This window comes from Sus scrofa, chromosome 13 (genome assembly GCF_000003025.6).
Source record: "Sus scrofa isolate TJ Tabasco breed Duroc chromosome 13, Sscrofa11.1, whole genome shotgun sequence".
In the NCBI taxonomy this organism is placed as follows: domain Eukaryota; kingdom Metazoa; phylum Chordata; class Mammalia; order Artiodactyla; family Suidae; genus Sus; species Sus scrofa.
Window position 1 is genome coordinate 90,099,389 of NC_010455.5, and position 27,969 is coordinate 90,127,357.

Sequence of the window (27,969 nt, forward strand, 5' to 3'; positions counted from 1 at the left end):
TTGGGAACAGTTAAATGGTCATTAAAGCATCGGATAAACTAATAGCAACCCCAACCAAGTATTCTTTTTTAAAAATAAAAGCTAAGTGAAGTCTTTTTGCTGTGATAACACAATGAATAAATAATAGGTAAATATATAAGTAGTAAGTAAGAAGTAAGGTTTAAAAACTGTGATATTCCTAAGAGTTTTTTTGTTTTTTTTTTTTTTTCCTCCCCTTGGAAAGCAGTAAAATCTGTGGGGAAGAGGCTGTGAGGGCTGGCATTTTCTTAATTTTAGTTGGATAACAATCCACCTAAAAAATAAAATGTGCACACAAAGGCAAAAACTAAACTTTTTTTTTTTTTGATTATTGATTATCCTCGCATGACTGCAAAATATTCCTTGTAATACTTTCATTGACTGGTTTTTTTCCTTGCCATTATTCTCAATATTAAGTAGGTCTGATGTTGGTGAACTATCAATGCTATTTTAATTCATTTAAAAAAAAACTGCCTGATTTTCTCTCATGTTTGTAATGTTATAATGTGAGCTATTAATTTAAGCATGTTTCATACATTTTCTCATTCAATTAATATTTAATGGGTGCCTATTCTGTGTCAGGCTATTATTTATTTATTTATTTTTTTGTCTTTTTGCCATTTCTTGGGCCGCTTCCGCGGCATACAGAGGTTCCCAGGCTAGGGGTTGAATCGGAGCTGTAGCCGCCAGTCTACGCCAGAGCCACAGCAACGCGGGATCCGAGCCGCCTCTGCAACCTACACCACAGCTCCGGAAACGCCGGATGTTAACCCATGGAGCAAGGGCAGGGACCTAACCTGCAACCTCATGGTTCCTAGTCGGATTCGTTAACCCCTGTGCCACAACGGAAACTCCCAAGCTATTATTTTCATAGGTACTATAGCGGCTGTAAAGATGAGCTAAATATTAATTCTCTGAGGCACTGCAGATTCAGGTTTTTTTAGGGGATAGGATAAAATCATACTGATTAATCCACAGTATTGTCTCTTTCAGAATTCCAGATTTCATTTGTGAGATAGTTTTAGAGAAGTCAGGGGATACTATAGAAGAAAATTTTACTCTTGGCAATCAAATTTGAATACATGAGGCTCATTTCTTACCTAGCATTCATATCCTGAATCTGCTGAATACTTGGTCATTCCTTTTACTCTTGAGAACTCAACTTTTTGGACTTGCACTTCCACTTTGTGGCTTGACTCAGGTCTTTATTGAATTACAGTAGAATTTTGAATCATTATAATGCTGATAACTAAAACAGACCTAATATTAGGCTTTTGAAAATTCTTTAAAAAATAATTTTAGATGTATAAATATCATAAACACTTTGAGAGACATCACTATGCATTGAGTATAAGGTAATATATTTCAAGAGTTTATCATATTAAGTACCCAGAACTACATAATCAGAGTATTCCAAAGTATTTCAAGTATTCAAAACTATGTTGTATATATATTTGCCTACCCAGTTGTCATTTTATTTGACCAGTATGCAAATTATCTAATCCTTCATTTTTACCAAATGGTCCAAAGGTGATAGAGTAAGAAGGTTAAGCTGTGGTGTAGGTCATGGATGTGGCTCAGATCTGGCATTGGCTGTGGTTGTGGCATAAGCCAGCAACTACAGCTCTGATTTGACCCCTGGCCTGGAAACTTCCATGGCTGAGAGTGCAGCCCTAAAAAGGCAAAAATAAATAAATAAATAAAGTTGGGGAAACAGGATCAAGGAAGAAAAAGACTTTGCCCAAGTTTATCCTGCTAATAAATGGTGGCGGTAGATTTGAGTTCTCAAGGGCTGATGACTCTTGAGCCTGATCACGGCAAGTCTCTTTACCTCTTTAGAGCTAGACAGTTTTATTGCTTTGGATCCTTTTGGTATGGGAGGTTTTCCCTCTATCCTTTATTTGCTTTTCATTTCACTTAATACTGTGAATGAAATCAAGAAGATAGCTAAAAAAGTTGTTGATAATCAATTGTAAAATGTCAATTATGTTTCATGAACACGTTGAAATCTCTTCAAATAACTAGTCCTAGTTGAATGGTATGGACTTGTTGATTTATGTTTGTTGAAATTAAGGGACCTTATGACAAAGCATTTTCTTCCTCATATCATGACTGTTTTCTGACTTGCAGGTTTTAAATGCACAGAGAGCAGGGTACAAAGCAGCCATAGTTCACAATGTTGATTCTGATGACCTCATTAGCATGGGATCCAACGACAGTAAGTACAGGTATCACTTTTCTTCTCTCCTGTTTAACCAACCATTCAAAACTAAACTTAACAGAATTTCTATTCTTTCATTTTCTGTTTAAAAAGCAAAATTTCTTCTCTATCAGAAAGATAATTCCCAATTTTTAATCCTCTTGGAACAGTTTTGTTCACAGTAGAAATGGAATCGATTTATTCTTTTCTGAACAGCTAGTTTTGTTTTTGTTTTTACCTATGTGTTTCATTTTGTTGAATGTGTTTATATTGTGGTGAAAACCAAAGTTTTAAATAGAGATAAACATTGAGTTAAAGATGCCATAGGAGAATTTTTGTGATTTATTTAGAGATTCACAATGTTAAATTTTAGGATATGCAGAAATACTAAGTAGCTGCTGCATTCTTGTGGAATTTCAAAGCCATGTACTTGTGTTCTCTTATACCAGTTTATTATTAGCTCCTTAGCAAACACTGGCATGCCTTTAGGTAGGTTTTCATTCAAAATGAGAATATATTGCTTTATTCTCTGCTAAATATTAGCTTGTAGGGAAAATGAGCCAATTTTAATAAAATAACTGACTTATTTTATTACAGACTGATTACAGACTGATTTTTAAACTGTATGCTTAATTTAGAGATAGTGATAAAGGTGTCTTTTATTATATTAATGAGGCCACTTTGAGACCCCACTAAAGGATGGGGCTGGCTGTTAGAACTAACCAGGTGATTAGAAGATTGGAACTTTCAGTCCTACCCTTGACCTTAGGAAAGGGGTAAAGGACTGGACATTGAATGATCCCCAGTGGCCAGTGATTTAATCAGTCATGCCTATGTAATGAAGCCTCCATAAACACCCAAAAGGATAGGTTCCAAGTTTCCAGGTTGGTGGAAGCGTGGAGATGCAAGGACAATTGCACTCCTGGAGAAGGCATGAAACTTCCACACCCTTTCCCATATACCTTGCCCTATATATCTCTTTCATCTGGTTGTTCATGAGTTATATCCTTTCATAATAAACTGGTAATCTAGTAAATAAAATGTTTCGTTGAGTTCAGTGAGCTGCTTTAGTAAATTAATTGAATCCATGAGGTAGAGGTTTTTGGAACCACCAGTCTATAGTTGGTGGGTCAGAAGCACAGATGACAACTTAGATTTGCAACTGGCATCTGAAGTGGCGGATGGAGATTCTTGTGAGAGCAGACCCTTAACCTGTGGAATCGGATGCTATCTTGGGGTAGATAATGTCAGAATTGAGTTGAGTTGTTTGATGGTGTGGGGAAGATCCCCATGCACATTGGCAGCTGGGTTCAGAACCCAAAATACACTGAATATACTGCCAACATTCATGATTAAGTATTTTATTTTTGTTTTTCTTTTAGTACCAAACAGTAATACCCCTTGTTATTAAGTTGCATTGAGTTACATATGCAAGAAAGACTTTGGAGTGAAGAGCAGACCTAAAGTTATGGGCTGATACACTCCATTGGAATGTATTTAGGACTTTAAATAACTACAGCCTCAATAGGAAGTATTTTGGATTCCCTGACCAAAAAAATCTTTTTATAGAATGAGGCAGTATTTTTTGTTGTTGAGTTAGGGAACTCTTTTCCTTCTTACCTCTGATATAATCTGGGGCAAAATTACAGCATAAAAAAAGCAAAACTTAGTAATAATTACTTTATGTTTTAAATTATTATTTTAATCTTAGCTCATTAAATCCTAATTATAGAATGCATGAAGTACCCTAAAGAGATTCTGGAATTTCACAAAATGTTTGACAACCACTGCTTAGCAATTAGAGGAATTAATGAAGGGATTTTACTTACTAAATAATCTAGTATTGTTGGTACTACAGATGACACATTTTTCTTCTCTTCTTTTAATTATCTCAAAAAAATTATTACCCCACATGATACTTTCCTGGTTAGACAGTTTTGAGACTTGTGTACATTACTGGCAAAATGGAAATCAAGCACATTCTAGATATAGGCCTAAATTCAGATCTAAGCTCTTACTTGTATTGGCTGTATAATTTTGAGCAAGTTACTCTTTGTGTGTTTTGCTGAAGGCCTGGGCCTGGGGTTTAACAATCCTCAAGACCTTCTCAATAGTTTAGTGTTGAATAAAATGATTAGCATTTGTAAACTATTTATTCTTTTGACATACCCTTACTAACAGTTTTGCAGGCTGGAAGTGTCAGTTCCCTTTAGCATCTGTTTTCTTTGTAATAAAACCTTTTTTTTTTTTTTGTGGTAATCATGTGAGTTCCTAGGGAATGCGTGCTAAATATCAAAAGTGGCGCACAATCATAAAATCCTTTGTTTGCTATGGAAATGTTCCACCTGAAGTTATTACGTTTCAAAGATTGCTCAGAATTTTGTTCTTTATTGCTTGGATTACTTTCTGTGAAATTTTGCTCTGTCCTTGAGTATGTGTGTGTTTGAACAATTCATATATCCAACACATGTTGTAAAGATCTTTACCACTTTCATCTTTGCTGTTACTTCATAGAGGAAAGGAAAATCTGGGTTTATTAAAAGAGGCATGTATCTATCCCTCTTTTTAGGCTTAGGCATAGCTACAAGGAATGTTGCATGTGTTCTTCTAAGAGGAGAGGTTCTAATATCTGGAAACAAAAGGAAGTTTTGAAAGTCCCTTGTTGCCAACATTTCATACAGGAATGTGTCTGTTTTTATTTCAGCTGGGACATAGGATGGGTTAACTCAGTAAGCCAGTTATATTTGTCATCTTCAGGAGGCAGCAGAATGTGGTGGGGAAAACACAAACTTCAAGACCAGGAAATGTGAGTTTATTCCAGGCTGTTGATATATGAACTGACTTGTGATGCTGGAAAAGTTTCTACCCTTTCCAAGCCCTTTATTTTAATCTGTAGCAGTGTAAATTAATTTTAATTTTTATTTGACCTGACAAGGTTGTGAAGATTACATGAGAGCAGATATATGATAATACCGTGCCATGGCAGGGGGGAAAGAACCTAGATGAGGAGTCAGAGCCTCAAATTTGTCTATGCTGTGCAAATTCCTCACTGTATAATCAGGACAAGTTGTCAATATGTCTGAGTTTGTTTATTCTCCTTTTTTTCTTTGCTTTCTTCCTTCAACAAATGTATTTTGACAGCCTACTCTGCAGTAAGCAGTGCTTTAAGCATCCTGACAGCAGCAGGAAATGATACATTTTTGAGGCTCTGCTTGTACTTTTCATTGAGGAAGCAGAATGCAGTAGTTGAGAATGTGGTTTCTGAGTACTGCTTTACAAGAATTGAATCTCATTGCCACCACCTGCCGGTTGTATGACCTTGGGAACATTACCTAACATGTATGTGCCTCACTTTTCTGATCTGTAAAATGGGGATGATGATAGTACTTAATTCATTGGCTTATTGTTTACAACATATAAAACATCTGGTTCTTGGTAGTAATTTAATGGTTATTTAGCTGCTATTATTATTGCTTCAGTTATTATTATTATTGTATTCCAGAATGGGAGAGAGGAAATGAACACGTAATCAAAGAGTTATGTTTGTCAAGTAGTGGTAAGTGCTATGTAGAGGACATGCCACGTTAGAGGGATGCGGAGTGACAGGGATGAGAGGAGGATGGCTATTTTAGAGAGGGTGATCAGAGAAGGTATCTATGAGGCTTTGACATTTGAGCATAGGTCTAAAGTGAGAGACTCAGCCAGGCAGATTTCTGAAGGATATTTCAAGGAAAGGGAACAGCCAGCAAATGCAAAGGCATAAAGGTAGAGCATACCTGGCATTTTCAAGGTGTGGGAGAAAACCCCAGTAGCTGCAGTAGAATGAACAGGGGAGAGAGAGTTGCAGGGATAATGTTAGAGAGGGAGCCAGGGACTAGATTGTGTTGGGTCTTGTAGGACTTTGGAATATTTTCTGCAGTGGTTTTAAACAGAGGTGAGGTGGGATAATCTGACAGATTTTAAAAGGATCATTTTGGTTGTTCTTTGGAGAAATGGACTGAAGGTGAAATATGGGCAAGAGTGCCAATTAAGAGACCAGTTAGAACATTGTTGCAGCAGCCATGCAAGAGTTGATGGTTGTTTGGATTATTAGAAGTGACTGTGATGGGAAGTGATAGAATTATGGGTATATTTGAAGTTGATGGAGTTTGATATGAGGAATAAAGGAAAGGGAAGAGTCAAGGAGAACTCTAAGATGTTTAACCTTGAGAAACTGGGTGGATAGTTATGCTGTTTACAGAAATGAGGAAGAGCAGGGGTAGAATAAAGGAAAAGAGATATTGAGAATTTCATTTGAGGAGTTCCCGTCATGGCGCAGTGGTTAACGAATCCGACTAGGAACCATGAGGTTGCGGGTTCGGTCCCTGCCCTTGCTCAGTGGGTTAACGATCCGGCGTTGCCGTGAGCTGTGGTGTAGGTTGCAGACGCGGCTGGGATCCCGCGTTGCTGTGGCTCTGGCGTAGGCCGGTGGCTATGGCTCCGATTCGACCCCTAGCCTGGGAACCTCCATATGCCGTGGGAGCGGCCCAAGAAACAGCAACAACAACAACAAAAAGACAAAAGACCAAAAAAAAAAAAAAAAAAAAGAATTTCATTTGATAAACATTAAGTTTGAAACATGTTAGGCAATCCAACAGAGATATTGAATAGGCAATTGCTTATATGAATCTGGAGAGGCTGGGGTTAGCCATTTAAATTATAATCTGTCTATGATATGGATAATATATTTGGCACATATACTTCACAGAATTGTGCATCAGAATTAAAATTCAGCATTTAAAAAATATTTCGTGAACTAAAATGTTTGGTTTTGTTTTCAGTAGATAAGTGATGTTGCAGAGTCTCTAAGGTGGCTATTCTGTTCTTATTTGTGTACATCATTTCCCCCTCTTCTTAATCTTCTGACTAAAGTGAGGAGCTTTTTACATCTCATTAGATACCAAAACTCAAGGAAGTTATGTTACTTCCAATATTATAAGTCAGTAGTTAGAAGCCAAAATTTTCTCCTTGAGTTTATCAGAGTATCTCCATGAAAGAGTGAAACATTTTAAAAAGGGTATATAGTTCCAAGTTTTAATTATCAAGTTTTAAACTGATATTTGAAAGAGAAAAATCTTTTAGCACAGTAGAACATATCTCCCTAAAATATATATGATTATATAATGGTACCTCTGCAGCTATTAAAAATGATGAGATAGATATTTATTTATTGGAATGACAGGATACCACTGAGTGGGAAAAAGCCTGCATTTTTTTCCCTTGCATGATCCCATTAATACAAAAATTTAAGTTTTTATTGATCTGCATAAAGATAGTGATTACATACTCCTTTACTAACCATTTTGGGTTCTTCCCTCCTGGGGGTTTATATGATATGGGTGTGTGTGTGTGAGAGAGAGAGAGGGAATGTGTGGAATGAATAATTTTATTTGCATAAATCAAAACAGTCTGAAAGTGAAAAAAAATGTACTAAGGATACTAAGATTTTAAAACTTTAAAACTTGTCTTTATAAGAATTAAAGAGGGAGTTCCCCTTGTGGTGCAGTGGAAGTGAATCCAGCTAGGAACCATGAGATCACAGGTTTGGTCCCTGGCCTTGCTCAGTGGGTTAAGGATCCAGCGTTGCTGTGAGCTGTGGTGTAGGTTGCAGACGCGTCTCGGATCCTGCGTTGCTGTGGCTGTGGTGTAGGCTGGCAGCTCCAGCTCCAGTTAGACCCCTAGCCTGGGAACCTCCATATGCCATGGGTGCAGCCCTAGAAGAGACAAAAAAAAAAAAAGAATTAAAGAAAAATACAGTAGTGGTTGTTGAGGTTGGGGGGAGAGGTTGACTGTAAAGGGGCATAACAGAATTTGGAAGAATGATAAAACATTTTATATCTTGACTGTGGTGGTGGTTACATAATTGTATGTATTTGTCGAAACTTATGGAACTGTTTATATTGCTTCAAATAAAAGCCTTGTCTTTGGGTGCAAAGGATTATGGTTGTGTTCTGTTCTTTTTGTATCTACCCATCTCTTTAAGATAAATAATAAATATGCCTTTTTAAAAGAAACATAGAAAAAAGTTATTGTGAAAAATGTAACAGAAGAAAACAAATGCACTTTCTCTAAAGCCAAAACTGTTAAATTAACTCAGTTAAAAATACAGCTCCTTTTTCTATAGTAACAGAGGATTGTTTTTATTTCTCTTCCTGAGTAATAGGTAATTTTTTACAAAGTTCTTGTTTTGGTGGCATTTGATTTTTTTTTTAAATATATATATAAAAGTCAGATTTCTTAAGACACCAGTCAAAACACAAGGCTTTATTACCATGAACTCCAGGCTTAGGAGAAGTAGAAATTTACCCAACTTCCCTATCCTATACCCTTTACTGAACTCTTGTCAGCCCTTCATTCTGGAAAGCCTTAGATTGTGGTGTCATTTTCAGACTGTTGTAAGGTGGACTTTTCTTACATTCTTTGGCTTACACTTCTCCTGGGAATGGGTATGTAAAAAAAGCTTTTTCATGTTTTCATTTAGGAATTAAATTTTGAGTGGAAAAAAAAACTTTACATTTCTTCCTCTTCTTCCTTTTCTAATAGTTAATTATGTCTGTAGAGGAATAAATCAAATGGAAGTACTCAAAATAATTATATTTCAATCTCATAGAACCATTGAGATAGTGTGGTAATTGTATATATGCAAAATATCAGCTTTTGTTATTGTAAATGTAATAATATTTCTCAACCATTTTGATGCTAATATAAACCTGCAATATGGAAAAATCAACTGATGGACATTTCAAGTTGTAATTATTTCCGGTTTCATTTGCTGCTATTATGAAGAAAGTTAAGTTGAATTTCATACCAAGTATGGGCTCTAAAGAATAATTTTACTATTGTTTTATACAGTTGAAGTACTAAAGAAAATTGACATTCCATCTGTCTTTATTGGTGAATCATCAGCTAATTCCCTGAAAGATGAATTCACATATGAAAAAGGGTAAGTACTGGATATAAAAAATAATCATGTAGCTTAAGCCTCTTCTTTTTTTTTTTTTTTTTTTTTTTTTTGTCTTTTTGCCATTTCTAGGGCCGCTCCCACTGCATATGGAGGTTCCCAGGCTAGGGTTCTAATTGGAGCTGTAGCCGCTGGCCTATGCCAGAGCCACAGCAACGTGGGATCTGAGCCGCGTCTGCAACCTACACCACAGCTCACTGCAACGCTGGATCCTCAACCCACTGAACAAGGCCAGGGATCACACCCGCAACCCCATGGTTCCTAGTCGGATTCATTAACCACTGAGCCATGACGGGAACTCCAAGACTCTTCTTTATATGAGGGTAGAATTATATAATATTAATGTGATCAAAGTTATGTTTTAGAAAGTACTCTATGTTGCTGAATTATCTCTTCTTAAGTCATGATTTTAAGACTTATTGTATTGTACTCTTTCCTCTGTGTATGATTGCATATTGAAAATATATTTACGTTAGAGAAATTAAAGCATTCATGTTGCTAAAAAGATAACAAAACTTTCCATTTTATAGTTTAATCAAACGAGTGGTATTTAGAAGCAATGTGATTTACATTTATATGATACTTTTTCATTGAGACATACTTGTATTTTATTAAAAAGAAATGTTATTTTGTAAACAAAAAATCTGAAACAATGTTATAAGTGATGGACTTTTATAAACACAAAAAATTTGTTTTCAAGAAATAAATGTTTGATTTGGAATTAAAAACTTCTATACAGAACTCCTCCCCCAAATCTCATTATTTTGGTTAACATGTAGGCACAGCTGTCTTATGTAATATTAAAAAAAGTGCACTTAACACTTAAGAGCTTCTTCTATCAAACATATCCCCAAAATATAGCAGACGGGAACAGGCTTTTGACTAATAGGAACAATAATAGCAATGTTGATAATAAATTCAGTAATATATATTGAGGATTCAGCAAGTGCTAGGCACTCATGAAGGCACAGCTTATATGTTTGTTTCCATTTAATTCTCACAACAACCCTGTTTAAGGTTTTTTTAAAAATTATTATCCCTTATTATTTACATTTGCCAAAAGAAGAAATTGGCATAATGAAATGCAATTGTGATTATTTAGGGGGAAAAAAAAATCCATGAACATTTGAGTTTGAATATGAATAAAAAAGAGGGAGAGGTTTTCTGCTTACAGTTTTTGTCATTCTGTATATAGTTTTGTATTTAAAATACTCTTCATGTACTCTATGCTCAGAACATCTTTATTAAGTTAGGGAACATAATTTTGGATGTTGTATTAAAAATAGTTATGCAAGGAGTTCCCGTCATGGCTCAGCAGTAATGAACCTGACTAGTATCCATGAGGATGCAGGTTCAATTCCTGGCCCTGCTCAGTGGGTCAGGGTTCTGGCATTGCCATGAGCTGGGGTATAGGTCACAGATACGGCTTGGATCCCTCGTGGCTGTGGCTGTGGTGTAGGCTGGCAGCTGCAGCTCTGACTTGACTCATAGCCTGGGAACTTCAATATGCCACGGGTGCAGCCCTAAAAAGCAAAAAAAAAAAATTTTTTTTTAAAGATGAAAATAGTTATTATGCAACATGCTATTTTGTCAGCCATATTTTTGTAGTTAATAGGGAGGGAGAACTACTACTTGCTTTTACCTCAATATTCCCTCATTTAGAAAAATGCTGTGTATTTTAATATGTATACTAAAGAGGTTTTTTTTGTTTTTAATTACAAAGTTGTGTCTTTTTAAGTTAAAAATAATACATACCTGCTGGTAAAATACAGAAAGATTCAGAAATATAAGACATTTCACTGAAAGTCCCTGTGATGCTATTCTCTAACAAAAGCTGCTATTTTAACAAAGCTTTTACTTTTTTTCCTGTATTTGAATGCTGATATTAATTAGTGGTAATGTGCTCATAAAATAGTCCCACCTAGTATTTTGTAATGTATTTTAGATCTGCAATGAAATGTGCAGGTATTTTATCATGTCTGTTCAGTTCAGACTGAATTGACATCAAATGAATTGCAAACATTACTTTTAAAACTTTTTAGATTTCAGAACTTTGCATAACGGATTGTAGACCTACTCATACTGATCTGCCTCATCCATCTGTTAGCTGGCAGATTGGTCATTCTGCCTGCCTGCATATCTATCTACCCATTTTTTTTTTTTCCTGCCTTTTCTAGGGCTGCTGCGTGGCATATGGAGGTTCCCAGGCTAAGGGTCTAATCGGAGCTGTAGCTCACGACCTATGCCAAGGCCACAGCAACGCAGGATCCAAGCCACATCTGTGACCTATACCATAGCTCACAGCAACGCCAGATCCTTAACCCACTGAGCAAGGCCAGGGATTGAACCTGCAACCTCATGGTTCCTAGTCGGAATTCGTTAACCACTGAGCCATGATGGGAACTCCTCTATCTACCCATTAATTTATTCTTCTTATAAAAATGTTCCGATGTATTTAGAAGTAGAAAGATGAAGTATAATGAACCTGATCATTGTTTTAGAAGTTATCAACTCATGGCCAATTTTGTTTGGACTGTCTACCCTCAAGTGCCTCCCCCTCATCCTCCATCTTTCTTCCCCACACCATGATTATTTTAAAGCAAGTCTGGATAGCCTGTCATCTCAGCTATAAATATCTCAGAATGTATCACTAGAAGATAAGGTTATATATAAAAATATTATCATTTATTTATTAATTCAACATCAACACAAATGTCAGTCTTTAGATTTGCTTCAGAGCAAATTAAGGCATGAGATCACTCTATTTTTAATCCATAAGTTTGCTGTGTCTCTTTTTCCTGGCCATTTATGTATTGAAGAAACAGGGTCATTTGTCCTGCAAAATTTTACTACAGTCTGGACTTTTCTGATGTATCCTTGGCATATTGCCTAGAGTGTTCCTATGTAACTTAATTTTCTCTGTAAATTGCCTAATTAGATCTAAAGGTTTGTTCAAATTCAGGTGTGGGCGAAGGCTCCAGGAAGATAGATATGGTGAGAATAATTTATGTGTTATTGTATTTCTACCAGGAGACATAATATTTGGTTCTCTCTTTGTGATAGGAATAATCATTAATGATCATTGTATGGGTACATTGGTTTTTTAGGATTTGCAAGTAATCTAATTTTATAATCCCTTCACTTATTAGCTAAAATACGTCTATAAAGTGGAATCACACCCTACCAATTATTTGATTATCTTGAAGTATAGTCTGTTTAGGAAAAATAGGATAAACACTTGATTCTTTTTATTTATTCTTCTTAAAATGATTTAGTTTTCTAGCATCTTCCAGAGATGATTTAATGTATTTTAAAGTTTGACTGAATTCATGAGTTAAAACCTGTTTAATATGCAGTTATTATCTTTATAGATATTCACATTGTCTCATTTCAAACTTTTTCAGGTTTAATCCTGATTTCTTTCAACATGAATTTAGGAACTTTTGGTTGCTCCTTGTTTTCTCTCTGATAAGATGTTCCAGGCCTGTTTTATTCTTTCCTTCCCTCCATTATGAAGCCAGTCATTTCTCCAAGGAGTTCTGTTCCTTTTAACTGGATATGGTGTTTAGACACCTTGTGGGTGGAGGTGGTCATTGCTCCTGGGTTTTTCGTTATTTCTAGGGCTTTTCAGTGAGCAGAGCTAGGAAACATACATGTTTTTAAAGATATAATATACCATGAGTATATGTTGTTGCTCCCAATTTAAATTCAGTATTACAGGTTCTTTGCTATATAGGTTCTTTGACCTTATGTCTGTATTTTATTTTTCCATACTTGAAGACACCAGCATAGTTGTTTATTTTCTTCCTTAGTTACACAGTGCACACACAACAGACTTAGAACAATAACAACACTATTACCAACATTTTTTAAAAAGTCTCTCAGTACTTAATATATATTAAGGATGTAAAGTCATATTATTGTGTTTTAAAGACTTTGAAATAATTCTTCCTTTGCTGATACTACCACCTGGAAACTTGGGTCTCTTTGATTCATTTTGCTTTTACATTTTAAGGAGTGCATTAAAAAACCCCCATCATGACTTTCATAATTATGTATGAGCTTAAAAAGTCAAAATCAACAAAACAATGTATATTCGAAGACTTTTCATCTTCTGAGTATCATCCACCCTTATCCACACTATTCCTTCCTGTCCTCCTCACCTTATAAGTAATATTTTTAACAGTTTTTAGTTTATTGCTTAATTTTAAAAATTAAGACCAAATATCTATCTTTCCCTCCATCATCTACCCTCAGTACTCAGTACGTGATCGCTATTTCCTATCTTGGTTGGTTTTTTTTTTTTTCACTTAACAGTATATCCTGGCGATCATACCATATAAGTGAATAGAGTGATTCTTCATTCCTTTTAAACAGCTGCATAGAACTCCATTTTATTGATGGGCATAGTTTGTTTAATCAGCCAGTCCTCTCTTGATGGACACTGGAATAGTTAACAGTCTTTTGCTGTTATAAATAGTGTTATAGTGAATAATCTTATGTAGAAGTCTTTTTATGTTTTTGCTAATATACCTTTGTGGAAGTTCCCAGCCCTGGGATTGAACACAAGCTGCAGCAGTGACAGGACGGAGTCCCTAACCAGTAGGCCACCAGGGAACTCCTGAACATCCTTTTTATGCTTAAGAGCGCTTAAGAGCTATTCGCATGCCATTTTCTATGAACTCTTTATTTGTAGCCCATTTTTCCTGTTAGTGTAGGTAACTTTTCCCCTCTTTTTTAGAAGCGTTGTTTATTAGATATGGTAACCATTTATTTGTGCTGTAAGTTTTTTTTTTTTTTTTGCTTTTTTTTAGAGCCACTCCTGTGGAGGTTCCCAGGCCAGGGGTCAAATCAGAGCTACAGCTGCCAGCCTACACCACAGCCACAGAAATGCAGCATCCGAGCCACATCTGCGACCTACATCATAGCACAGCAACGCCGGATCCTTAACCCACTGAGTGAGGCCAGGGATTGAACCTGCAACCTCATGGTTGGTTCCTAGTCAGATTTGTTAACCACTGAGCCACGACGGGAACTCCCCAATCATAGGTGTTGTTAATACTCTGTTATTTTAATTTTACTTATAGTATTGGCTTTAACATAATCAAATATATTAACCTTTTCCTTTGTGCTGCTGGTCTTGAGTCTTAGGAAAATGTCTACTACTTTTAGGTTACAGAGGAAGTTAACCCACATTTATACTTGTAATGGTTTCATTTTTAATATTAAATCTCTGGCTCATTTGTAATTTATTCTATATATAGCTTGAAGAATGTATCCAACCATATCTTTTTCCACGTAAACATCCTGTTATCCCAACACTACTGCTAAAAATGTTTATCCTTTATCCCATTTGAGAATTGAATTTTCTATTCTTTATCTTTTGTCTGCCAATACCACACTTTTTCATCACATTTTTTTTTGAAAAAAGTATAGTATCATTTATTCTTCATCTCTGTCTAGTAGGCATTTACTTTAAAAGGCTACATTTGCCTACAGATGTAATTCTTTTTTATTACTCAATTAATTTTATTACATTTATAGTTGTAGTAATGATCATCACAACCAAATGATAACATTTCCATCCCAAACCCCCAGCACATCACCCCAACCCCCAAACTGTCTCATTTGGAAACCATAGGTTTTTTTGAAGTCTGTGAGTCAGTATCTGTTCTGCAGAGAAGTTCATTGTGTCCTTTTTTTTAGATTCCACATGTAAGTGATAGTATTTGATGTTGGTGTCTCATCGTCTGACTGACTTCACTTAGCATAATAATTTTTGCAAATGCCATAGTTTCTTTCTTTTTAATGGCTGAGTAGTACTCCATTGTGTATATGTACCACATCTTCTTGATCCACTTCTCTGTCAGTGGACACTTAGGTTGTTTCCATGACTTGGCTATTGTAGATAATGCTGCAATGAACATTGGAGTACATGTATCTTTTTGAGTAATGGTTTTCTATGGATAGATGCCCAGGAGTAGGATTGCTGGATCAAATGGTAGTTCTATTTTTAGTTTTCTGAGGAATCTCCATACTCTTTTCCACAGTGGTTGCACCAATTTACATTCCCACCACCATACCCTCTCCAGCATTTATTGGGTGTAGACATTTTTGATGATGGCCATTCTGGCTGGTGTAAGATGGTACCTCATAGTGGATTTTATTTGCATTTTTCTAATACATTAGTGATGTTGAACATCTTTTCATGTGTTTTTTGGCCATCCGTATGTCTTTGGAGAATTGTCTGTTTAGATCTTCTGCCCATTTTTTGATAGGAATGTTGTTTTTTTTGGTATTGAGCTGCAGAAGGTGTTTATAAATTTTGGAGATTAACCCCTTGTCAGTTGATTCACTTGCAAAGATTTTCTCCCATTCTGTGGGTTGTCTTTTCATTTTGTTTAGGGTTTCCTTTGCTGTGCAGAAGCTTTTAAGTTTAATTAAATCCCATTTGTTTATTTTTGTTCCTAGTGTCATTACTCTAGGAGGTGGATCAGAGAAGAAATTGCTGTGGTTTATGTCAGAAAATGTTTGGCCTATGTTTTCCCGTAAGAGTTTTATACTATCTAGGCTTATATCTAGGTCTTTAATCTATTTTGAGTTTATTTTTGTGTATGGTGTTAGTAAGCATTCTAGTTTCATTTTTTTCCATGTGGCTGTCCAGTTTTCCCAGCACCACTTATTGAACAAGCTGTCCTTTCTCCATTGTATATTCTTGTCTCCTTTGTCATAGAGTAGTTGATTGTAAGTGCACAGCTTTAATTCTGGGCTTTATATCCCATTCCACTGATCTGTGTTTCTGTTTTTATGTTAGTACCATTTGATTTTGATGACAGTAGCTTTGTAATATAGTCTGAAATTGGGGAGCCTGATTCCTCCAGCTCCATTTTTCTTTTTCAGGATGTCTTTTGCTATTCTGGGTCTTTTGTGCTTCCAAACAAATTTTAAACTATTTTGATCTAGTGATGTGAACAATATCCTTGGTAATTTGATAGGGATTGCATTGAATCTGTAGATTGCCTTGAGTAGTATAGTCATTTTGATAATTTTTTTTTTCTTTTTTTGGTCTTTTTGCCATTTCTAGGGACATACCTACAGCATATGGAGGTTCCCAGGCTAGGGGTCCAATCGGATCTGTAGCCACCAGCCTACACCAGAGCCACAGCAATGCAAGATCCAAGCCGAGTCTGCGACCTACACCACAGCTCATGGCAACACAGGATCCTTAACCCACTGAGCAAGGCCAGGGATCGAACCCGCAACCTCACGGTTCCTGGGTCAGATTCGTTAACCACTGCTCCACGATGGGAACTCCCCATTTTGATAATATTGATTCTTCCAATCCAAGACATGGTATGTCTTTCCATCTATTTGTGTCATCTTTGATTTCTTTCATCAGCATCTTATAGTTTTCAGAATACATGTCTTTTGTCTCTTAGGGAGGTTTATTCCTAAGTATTTTGTTCATTTTGATGTGATGGTAAATGGGATTGTTTCCCTCATTTCTCTTTTTGATCTTTCATTGTTAGTATATAGAAATGCAGTTGATTTCTGTATTAATTTTGTATCCTGTGATTTTGACAAATTCATTGAGGAGCTATAACAGTTTTCCGGTAGAGTCTGTAGGATTTTCTAGGTGTAGTATCATGTCATCTGCAAATAGTGACAGTTTTACTTCTTCCTTTTCTTTTTCTTTTTTGTCTTTTCTATGGCTGCTTCCATGGCATATGGAGATTCCCAGGCTGGGGTCCAGTCAGAGCTGCAGCCACTGGCCTACTCCAGAGCCATAGCAACACGAGATCCGAGCCACATCTGTGACCTACACCACAGCTCACGGCAACACCGGATCCTTAACCCACTGAGCAAGGCCAGGGATCTAACCTGCAACCTCATGTTTCCTAGTTGGATTTGTTAACCACTGAACCACGACAGGAACTCCTACTTCTTCCTTTTCAATTTGAATTCCTTTTATTTCTTTTTCTTCTCTGATTGCCATGGCTAGGACTTCCAAAACTATGTTGAAGAGTAGTGGTGAAAGTGGATATCCTTGTCTTGTTCCTGATCTCAGTGGGAATTCTTTCAGGTTTTCCCCAGTGAGAATGGTGTTCGCTGTGGGTTTGTCATATATGGCCTTTATTATATTGAGGTAGGTTCCCGCTATGCCCACTTTATGAAGGGTTTTTATCAGAAATGGGTATTGGATTTTGCCAGAGGCTTTTTCTGCGTCTATTGAGAGGATCATATGGTTTTTATTCTTCAGTTTGTTAATGTGTTGTATCGCATTGATTGATTTGCAGATATTGAAGAACCCTTGCATCCCTGGGATGAATCCCACTTGATCATGATGTACAATCCTTTTAGTGTATTGTTGGATGCGGTTTGCTAGTATTTTGTTGAGGATTTTTGCCATCTGTGTTCATCAGTGAATTTGGCCTGTAGTTTTCTTTTCTTTTCTTTTCTTTTTTTGTGGTATCTTTGGTTTTGCTATCAGGGTAATGGTGGTCTCATAATATGAATTTGGGAGTATCCCTTCCTCTGCAATTTTTTGAAATAGTTTCAGAAGGAGAGGTGTTAGCTCTTGTCTAAATGTTTGATAGAATTCGCCTGTGAAGCCCTCTGGTCCTGGACTTTCGTTTGTTGGAAGTTTTTTAATCACAGTTTCAATTTCAGTACTTGTGATTGGTCTGTTCATCTTTTCTATTTCATCTTGGTTTAGTCTTGGAAGATTGTGCCTTTCTAAGAATTTGTCTATTTCTTCTAGATTTTCCATTTTATTGGCATATAGTTGCATATAGTAGTCTCTTATGATCTTTTGTATTTCTGTGATGTCCGTTGTTACTTCTCCTTTTTCATTTCTAATTTTATTGATTTGAGTCCTCTCTCTGTTTTTCTTGGTACGTCTGGCTAAGGGTTTATCAGTTTTGTTTATCTTTTCAAAGAACCAGATTTTCGTTTCATTGATTTTTTTCTATGGTTTTCTGTGTTTCTATTTCATTCATTTCTGCTCCAATCTTTATGATTTCTTTCTACTAACTTTAGGTCTTGTCTTTTCTTCTCTCTCTAGCTGCTTGAGATGTAAAGTTAGCTTGTTTATTTGAGCTTTTTCTTGTTTCCTGAGGTGGGCTTGTATTGCTATAAACTTTCCTCTTAGAGCAGCTTTTGCTGCATCCCATTAGTTTTAGAGTGTTGTATCTTTGTTGTCATTTGCTTCTAGGCATTTTTTAATTTCCTCTTTGATTTCTTAAGTGATCCATTGGTTGTTTAGTAGCATGTTGTTTAGTCTCCATGTGTTTGTGTTTTTTGCAGTTTTTTTCTTGTTGTTGATTTCCAGTCGTATAGCGTTGTGGTCGGAAAAGATGCTTGATATGATTTCAATTTTCTTAAAGTTACTGAGGTTGGATTTGTAGCCCAGGATGTGATCAATCTTAGAGAATGTTCCATGTGCACTTGAGAAGAATGTGTATTCTGTTTTTGGATGGCATGTCCTATAAATATCTGTTAAGACCATCTGATTTAATGCTTTATTCAGGGCCTGCATTTCCTTATTGACTTTCTGTCTGGATGATCTGTCCATTGCTGTAAGTGGGGTGTTAAAGTCCCCCACTGTTATTGTGTTATTCTACTTTGTCCTTTTAAGGTTGTCAGCAGTTGCCTTATATATTGTGGTGAACCTATGTTGGGTGTGTAAATATTTAAAATTGTTATATCTTTTTCTTGGATTGATCCTTTGATCATTAGGTAGTGACCTTCCTTGTCTCTTAAAATATTCTTCCTTTTAAAGTCTATTTTGTGTGATATGAGTGTTGCTACTCCAGCTTTCTTTTGATTCCCGTTTGCATGAAATATTTTCTTCCATCCTCTCACTTTCAATTTGTATGTGTCCCTAGAAGTGAAGTAGGTCTCTTGAAGGCAGCATATATTTGGATCTTGTTTTTGTATCCATTCAGCCAGTCTATGTCTTTGGGTTGGGGTGTTTAGTCCATTAACATTTAAGGTAATTATTGATGTATATGTTCTTATTGCCATTTTATTAACTGTTTTGTATTTGTTTTTGTTGCTCTTTTTTCTTCCTTTCTCTTGTTCTCTACTCTTGTGGTTTGATGACTATCTTTAGTGTTGTAGTTGAATTGATTTTTCTTATTTGTATGTGTATGAATTGTAGATTTTTAGTTTGCAGTTACTCTGAGGTTTTGATATTCGAGTCTATATATATACCAGAATGTCTTAAGTTGTTGGTCTGTTAATTGCAAGTGCATCTCCAGTGTCCTGCATTTGTACCCTCTCCTCATGATTTCTGATTTTGGGAGCATATTTGTGCATGGATTATTTCCTACCTTTACTATATATATGCCTTTATTGGTGAGTGTTGTCATTTGTGGTATTTTTGTTTCTGGTTGTGGCCTTTTCTTTTATGGCTAGATAAGTTCCTTTAGTATTTGTTGCTGATTTAGTGTTGCTGAGTTCTCTTAATGAGCTTTTTCTTATCTGTGAAGCTTTTGATTTGTCCTTCAAATCTGAATGAGAGCCTTGCTGGGTAAAGTAATCTTGGTTGGAGGTTTTTTCCTTTTATCACTTTAAGTATATTGGGCCATTCCCTTCTGGCCTGCAGAGTTTTTGCTGAAAAATCTGCCGATAACTTTATCAGGGTTCCCCTGTTTGTTATTTGTTTTCTTTTTCCTAGCTGCTTTCAGTATTTTCTCTTCGTTTTTAATTTTGCTCAGTTTGATTAATATGTGTCTCTGTATTTCTCCGTGGGTTTATTTTATATGGTACTCATTGTGCTTCCTGGATTTGAGTGAGTGGTTCCTTTCCCATGTTAGGGAAGTTTTTGGCTATTATCTCTTGGAATATTTTTTCTGTCCCTTTCTCTCTTCTCCTTGCACCCTTATAATACAGATATTGGTGCATTTAACATTGTCCCAGTGCTCTCTGAGACTCTCTTCATTTGTTTTCAATCTCTTTTCTCTTCCACCTCAGTGATTTCCACTAGTCTGTCCTCCACCTCACTTATTTGTTCTTCTGCCTCCTGTATTCTGCTATTGGTTGCTTCTAATGAGTTTTTTATTTCAGTTACTGTATTTTGCATCTCTGCTTGCCTGAGTTTTATTTATTTATTTATTTTTTTTGTCTTTTTAGGGCTGTACCCGTGGCATATGGAGGTTCCTAGGCTAGGGGTCTAATCGTAGCTACGGCTGCTGGCCTACTCCACAGCCACAGCAATGCCAGATCTGAACCAGCTGCATCTGTGACCTACACCACAGCTCACAGAAATGCCGGATCCTTCACCCAGGGATCAAACCCACGACCTCATGGTTCCTAGTTGGAGTCGTTTCTACTGTGCCACAATGGGGAATGCCTTGTCTGGGTTTTCAGTCTTGTACTTATTTGCTCAGTCTTTGCTGTAAATTATCAGTCTTTGCCTCCAGTATATTTGCATCGTATTGCATCATCAGTTTAAAGTCTTTTTTTTTTTTTTTTTTTTTTTTTTGTCTTTTTGCCTTTTCTTGGGCCGCTCCTGCGGCATATGGAGGTTCCTAGGCTAGGGGTCTAATCAGAGCTGTAGCTGCTGGCCTACGCCACAGCCACAGCAACATGGGATCTGAGCCACGTCTGCGACCTACACCACAGCTCACAGCAACGCCGGATCCTTAACCCACTGAGCAAGGCTAGGGATCGAACCCGCAACCTCATGGTTTCTAGTCGAATTCGTTAACCACTGAGCCCCCATGGGATCTCCAGTCTAAAGTCTTTTTATGGAGGCTGATAATCTCCAGATCACTTAGCTGTTTTTCTGGGTTTTCTTCTCGTTCCCTTATTTGAGTTACAGTTCTCTGCCTTTTCATTTTCAGAGGTTTTTGGTGTGTCCTTTTTTCAGACAATAGAGTTGTAGCCTCTATTACTTCTGTTGTCTGCTCCCCTTGTGGCTGAATTTGGTATGGGGTCTTGCTGTAGGCTTCCTGATGGGAGGGACTGGTGCCTGCCTTCTGGTAAGTGGGGCTAATTCCTATCCCTCTGGTGGGTGGGCCTTTGTCTCTGGGTATGATCAGAGGCAGCCAGTTGTGCCTGAGGGGTCTTTAAGCAGCCTGTTCACTGATGGGTGGGGCTGTAATCCCACCTGGATTATTGTTTGGCCTGGGGGTTCTCAGTGCTGTTGGGGTAGGGGGGCAAATTTTCACAAAATGACCACCTCTAGAGGAACACACACTGATGAATATTCCAAAAAGCTTTGCTTCCAATGTTCTTCCCCTACAACAAGCCCCAGTCACCCCCTATTTTCCCAGGAGATCTACCGAGAACTGCAGTCAGGTCCAACCCATATTCCTATGGAGCCTTTGCTTTGCCCTGGGACCCATTGCACATGAATGACCGTGTACACCTTTTGAGAATGGAGTCTCCGTTTCCCCCAGTCCTCTGGATCTCCTGCACACAAGCCCCATTGGCCTTCAATGCCAGATGCTCTGGGGGGTCTTTCTCCCAATGCCCGATTCCCAGGCATTGGGACATGATGTGGGTTCAGAACTCTCACTCTTGTGAGTCTCTTTGGTACAGTTACTTTTCAGTCTGTGGGCTTCCCACCCCGCATATACAGGGTTGCTTATATCACGTAATCCCCCCTGCTACCATCTTGATGTGGCCTCTTCTTTGTCTTCTGGTGTAGGATGTCTTTTTGAAAACTTCCAGTCCATTTGGTTGAAGGTTGTTAAGCATTTGATTGTAATTTTATTGTTTTTATGAGAGAAGGTTAGCTCCAGTCCTTCTATTTTGCCATCTTAATCTCATCTCTACACAGTTTTACTATACACATTTAGTATCTTTTAGGGATAATCCTTCCCCACTCCCATTCCTCTTTTTCAGGATTTTCATTGCTATCCTTTCTTTTTTGTTCTTTCAAACAAAAAATTTTTTTTGGAGGGAGCCACATCCCTGGTATATGGAAGTTCCCAGGCTAGGGGTCAAATCTGAGCTGTAGCTGCTGGCCTGTACCACAACCACAGCACCACCAGATCTGAGCTGCTTCTGCAACCTACACACAGCTCATGGCAACACTGTGTCCTTAGCTCTCTGAGCGAGGCCAGGGATTGTATCCACATGCTCATGTATACTAGTCAGATTCTCACTGATCTACGACAACTTTTTAAGTATCTTTATTGAGATATCCTTCACATACTATAAAATTTATCAATTTAGAATACAAAATTAGTGATTTTTGTAGTTATAGAGTTGTGTAGTCATCATCCATTCTAGTTTCAGAAGTTTCTAACACCCCAAATAGAAACCATGTTTCTATCTGTGGTCCTTCCATATTCCCCATTTCTTTTCCTAGGCACCAGCCACAGGCAGCCACTAATCCACTTTCTGTCTCTATGGGTTTTTCTCATCTGGTCATTACATTAATGGTATCATAGAATAAGTAGTCTTCTGTTATTGGTTTTTTGTGTTTTTTTTTGTCTTTTTTTGCTATTTCTTGGGCCGCTCCCACGGCATATGGAGTTTTCCAGGCTAGGGGTCTAATCGGAGCTGTAGCTGCCAGCCTATGCCAGAGCCATAGCAACTCGGGATCCGAGCTGCGTCTGCAACCTACACCACAGCTCACGGCAACGCGGATCGTTAACCCACTGAGCAAGGGCAGGGACCGAACCCTCAACCTCATGGTTCCTATCGGATTCGTTAACCACTGCGCCACGACGGGAACTCCTGTTATTGGTTTTTTTCACTTAGGTTTTTAGGTTCAATCATGTAACTTTATTCTTTTTTTTCTTTCTTTCATTTTTTTCTTTTTTTGGCTTTTTTAGGACTGCATCCACAGCATGTGGAGGTTCCCAGGCTAGAGGGTGAATTGAAGCTGTAGCTGCTGGCCTATGCCACAGCCACAGCAATGCCAGATCTGAGCCGCAACTGTGACCTACACCATAGCTCACAGCAACACCGGATCTTTAACTCACTGAGTGAGGCCAATAATTGAACCTTCATCCTCATGAATACTAGTCAGATCCGTTTCCATTGAGCCATGACTGGAGCTCCTGCTTTATTCTTTTTTATTGCTGAATAATTTTCACTGTATGGACATACTATATTTTGCTCATCCATTCATCAATTGGATATTTAGTTTGTTTCCACATTTTGGCTATTATGAATATATAAAGCTGCTGTGAGCATTCATTTACAAGTTTTGGTGTACATATATTTTCATTTCTCTTGTGTATATACTTAAGATGAATTGTTAAGTTATATGTAACTATTTAACTTTAAAATTTTTTCATTATTTAAGTGTCAGGTATAGAGCACTGTAATTCAGTATTTTATACTATAGAATTCTCACCATATGTTTAACTTTTTAGGAACTGCCAGACTGTTTTCCAAAGTGCCTACACCATTTTATATTCCCCCAAACAATGTATGAGTGTTTTGATTTTTCCTCCTAAAGGAATTGAATAATCAACTTGTCTAGCTCCAGAAAAAAACTGATTACATTTTTATTAGAATTATTTTCATAAACTAATTTAGAGAGGATTTGACATTTTTAAGATGTTAAGTCTCCTTATCCAAGAATATGGCATGTCCTTCCATTTGTTCACTTCTGTTTTATGTGCTCACATAGTCCAACACCTATGTGAGGAAACATTTTTTGTTAAATTTATGTCTAGGTATCTTATTCTTTGCTATTGTAAGTGGAATCTACTCTTGTATTATGTCTATTAATTGGTTTTTACTTGTATATATAAAAGCTTATTTTTGTATGTTGGTTTTATATCCTGCAGTTTAACTGAATTCTCTTACTACTGGTGGTAGTTTTATCTTTTCTTTCCTAATTCGTATGCTTATAATTATTTTCTCTTATCTAATTACATTGGATAGTACCTTCACTACTACGTTAAATAGTAATTGAGATAGTAGGCATCTTTTTCCTGCTCCTCACTTTAGTGAGTAAGCTTATTTCCTCTTTAAGTAAGCTTCTGGGTCTTTTTAAATCATATTAAGAAGGTATCCATCAATTTCTCTTTTATTTTAATTCATTCCTTTTAACTACTATTCATTCTTTTAACTATTGCTAAAAAGAATAGTATAGTAGTCCATTGTTTAGATATATGTTTATTTACTTATCCAGGCTACTGGTTATAAGCATGGTGTCTGGGGTCAGACTTGTATGGATTCTTTTTTTTTGTCTCTTTGTCTTTTCGGGGCCACACCCGTGGCACATGGAGGTTCCCAGGCTAGGGGTCCAGTCGGAGCTGTAGCTGCCGGCCTACACCACAGCCACAGCAATGCAGGATCTGAGCCACATCTGCGATCTACACCACAGCTCACAGCAATACCAGATCCTTAATCCACTGAGCAAGGCCAGGGATCGAACCTACAACCTTATGGTTCCCAGTCAGATTCGTTTCTGCTGCGCCATGACAGGAACTCCACAAATATGCCTTTATCAAAAGCACCTGAAAGTGAAATTACTGGAGTATAGCCATTTTAAATTTCAGTAAACAGTTGTAATATTGCCCTCTACAAAAGGTGAATCAGTTATGAAAAGGCAATGTTTTTCTCCATTCTTGCTAGTATAATATACTGTCAATCTTTTGAATTACTTGCCAGTCTAATAAGAAAACTCATTGGTTAAATTAACATTTATTTGTAGAGAGCATGTCTGCAAACTACTCAGTGTCCTTTATTTAAAATTTTTTTTATTTTTATTTTTTGGTCTTAAAAAATTGAACTCTGAAAGTGTTTTGTAAGTTTTTAGTAAGAAAGAAAACGTATTGATGGCAGGTAACCTCCAACAGTTTGGGTAGAGGAAGATCGCTTTTGCTCAGAGTGAGAAGTAAGGTGCACTGGAGAGATTTCTAGGCTGTGACCTTCAGGGGGTCATTTAATCTTCATGGAGTTATTTTCTCTTTTGAAAATTAGGGGGTTAGAATTAAAGAATTATTAAAATTCCTTTCAACTTTAAAATCTCCATCTCCTCTCTCATGTTTAGGGACTCTTATTTCTTCATATTTCACCCCCAGCCCCAGGCACAATGACTTTGTCAGGTGGATATTCATTAAGTGCTGGTGAAATGAAACTGCTCTTATGGTACCCTAGAATTCTTCAAGAAGACAGAACAGTGTACTGGCTGCAAAGCAGGATGTCCCAGAAATGGGACTCAGGACTGCAATGAGCTTGTCTAGTAGGGGATGTTCGGTGAGGCAGTTGTGAGCTTTGTCTGAAAGGTGCATGTTCAGGCAAGTAGTCAGCTAAATAGTGAGGGTGCTCAACAGTTGGGCTGATCATAGGTCATTGCTGGGAAAGTTGGTTTATAGGAAAGAAGCCTCTGGTATGTGGTTGCATATCCATTAGGGCTGTTGTTTGGCTTCTTTGAACCAAGATAATGGAGGTTGGATAACAAGATAGACAAAATGGCAAGACCTCATGTGTCAACAGAGGGTTTGGGAAGATAGAGATTATTGTTATAAAGTTTAGACCTAGACACCTGGTTTGAAATTAGCCTGGGAACTCATGCAAAGGAGGAGACAATATTTCCTAGGTTGCTTTTGGACTCTGCTTCAATAATGAAATCTTAGCTGCAGAGCACATGGAATGTCCTTCATTAAGGGATGGGCATGGAGGTAGTGTGGGAAGACATGTTAGTACTAAAGCTCTTTAAATATCTCCTCCTTCAAATACAAATTGATCTGGGGTTTTAGATAGGGATAAGTCTGCAGCCTCAGCTGTAAGAGCCTGGGCAGGGGAAACAGAAGTGAAGCTAGAGAATTGATGTTCTGTTGTAATTCTCTTCCCTATAACATTGCTATTATCACTTCTACTATTAACAGTTTGATTGATAAAGGCAGTATCTTGAGTAATTGAACTTTTGATTTAAGATACTTTTCTATCAATTGTAAATCCTTTAAAAATCATCACAATATATCTTGATAGTAAACTAAAATGGTTTGAGATATAGCAGACTATATAAACTATATATAGATATATATGAGATCTATATATATAGTTTAGTCTAGCTTCTAAATGCAATAGTTTTAATTTAGAGCCTGTTGGTGGGAGTAGGTAGGGAGGTTGCAGAGCATCGGCATCTCAAAGAAGGGCTTTTCAACTTGAAAATGGCACCACTTGTTACTGTATCTCAGCCCTAGCCCTGGGGCAGTTTAAGAGGATTTGTGCCAAGAACAGGGACATTATTTAAAGAGCTGGCCTTATGCGGGAAAATATGGTATCAAATAGAGCAGCCCAGGCCTTCTTTTCTCTTTTTTACACTGATAATATATTAGTTAGTTTAGTACTTCATATAAAGTTACAAATATACATGTAAATCTTTTGTCGTCTCCTATTCTGCTGGAAAATGAAGTTAAAAGCTACCTTTAGCAATATTAGCAGTTTTTGGAAAATAAATTATTGAGGGAAATTCCTAGTATTTTTTAAATTTTGTTTTTGTTAAACATTGATAGAGCTCTTTAGATGTGGATAGTATTATTAATTGCATAAAGACTTAAAAATTGCTTTGGAATAGAAATAATTTGCTTTAGTGTTATTTTTCTTAAGTACTATAGTATCCTAAGCATTTCTATATGAGGGAGGGAGTCAACTTGTTTTTATTTCCTTTTATATTGAGATTTTTTGTTTTGTATTTAACCCTTGTGTTATGATGTACCTGGAGTGGCTACCTGAAAAATCACTCAGCAGTGGGAAACAAAGTAGTGTTGCTGGCACCATATTAGTCCAATAGCACAGAAGTACAATGGAGAAGTCAGCCATCTTATTGACCATAATATAGACCCCTCCCTAGACTGAGGATATTTTCTATTGCAGGATTTTGCTGCCATGTAAAATTTGCTCATGCAATACAAATAGTATTCATTCTGTTCAGTTAATTTCATGAGTCCCTGTCAGTTTTTATAATAGTAGTATTAGATGATTAATAGCCATATAACTATGTTAACCATCATTAATAACAAAAGAGAATAAAGGCCTGTAATATTCTCCACCCCTCTCCTCCCAACATACACATTTTTGTAGGTTGTTGTTGTTTTCCCAGTCAAGCAATGAAGAATACAAAAGAAGCTATACTTCCTGTGAATTCCTTTGCCAGTTTTCCATTCCCTGTCTCACAGATGAATGTGGGCTACAGGGGTTATATCCATTGTACTTGGTAGAGCAAGTTCATGTAAAGCATAAAGGGAATAGGGAGTATATTTTCATCAGTAGTGGCTCCAGAGTTTTTCATAGGAAAAACTGATGAACAGTACTTTGGTGGGGATGGGGGTTCTAGTTGACATACTACCTGAGGTACTGCCATTTTTCAAATGCTGATTTTGAGTGTAAAGTGTATTAACTCTTGCCCAAGTTGCTGAATTCAGTAAATACATGTTTCCAGGATGGACACAGTAAGTATTGTCTGATTTCCTCTCCCCGTCCGAAAGTTGCTTTTAATTATATAAGCAAATTATTTTGGCAGATATGTGAAATTGACTTAAAGATGGCAAAAGCATCCCTTAAATTATTGGAAATCACATGTTAGAAAATGAGATGTGTCTAGTGGATTGAATTGTAATGTCTAAATGCTTTTAAAAATATTTGTTTTCAATTAATATCATAATTTGGCAACGCCTAACTCCCAATTATTAATTTTTGTTTTTTCCAGGGGCCACATTATCTTAGTTCCGGAATTTAGTCTTCCTCTGGAATACTACCTAATCCCCTTCCTTATCATAGTGGGCATCTGTCTCATCTTGATAGTCATTTTCATGGTAGGTAAATTAAT

The 27,969-nt window shown here is 36.9% G+C and overlaps 1 protein-coding gene across 2 annotated transcripts in view; it reads left to right on the forward strand.

Annotated features, from left to right (window-relative positions):
• Positions 1 to 27,969, forward strand: part of RNF13 (ring finger protein 13) — a 143,942-nt gene that overhangs the window by 64,805 nt on the left and 51,168 nt on the right. For both annotated transcript variants that reach the window (XM_003358608.5, XM_013980793.2), the window contains 3 exons: positions 2,149 to 2,236; positions 9,110 to 9,200; positions 27,850 to 27,955. In XM_003358608.5, the coding sequence (XP_003358656.2) occupies positions 2,149 to 2,236; positions 9,110 to 9,200; positions 27,850 to 27,955 (285 nt within the window). The remainder of the gene's footprint in view (positions 1 to 2,148; positions 2,237 to 9,109; positions 9,201 to 27,849; positions 27,956 to 27,969) is intronic.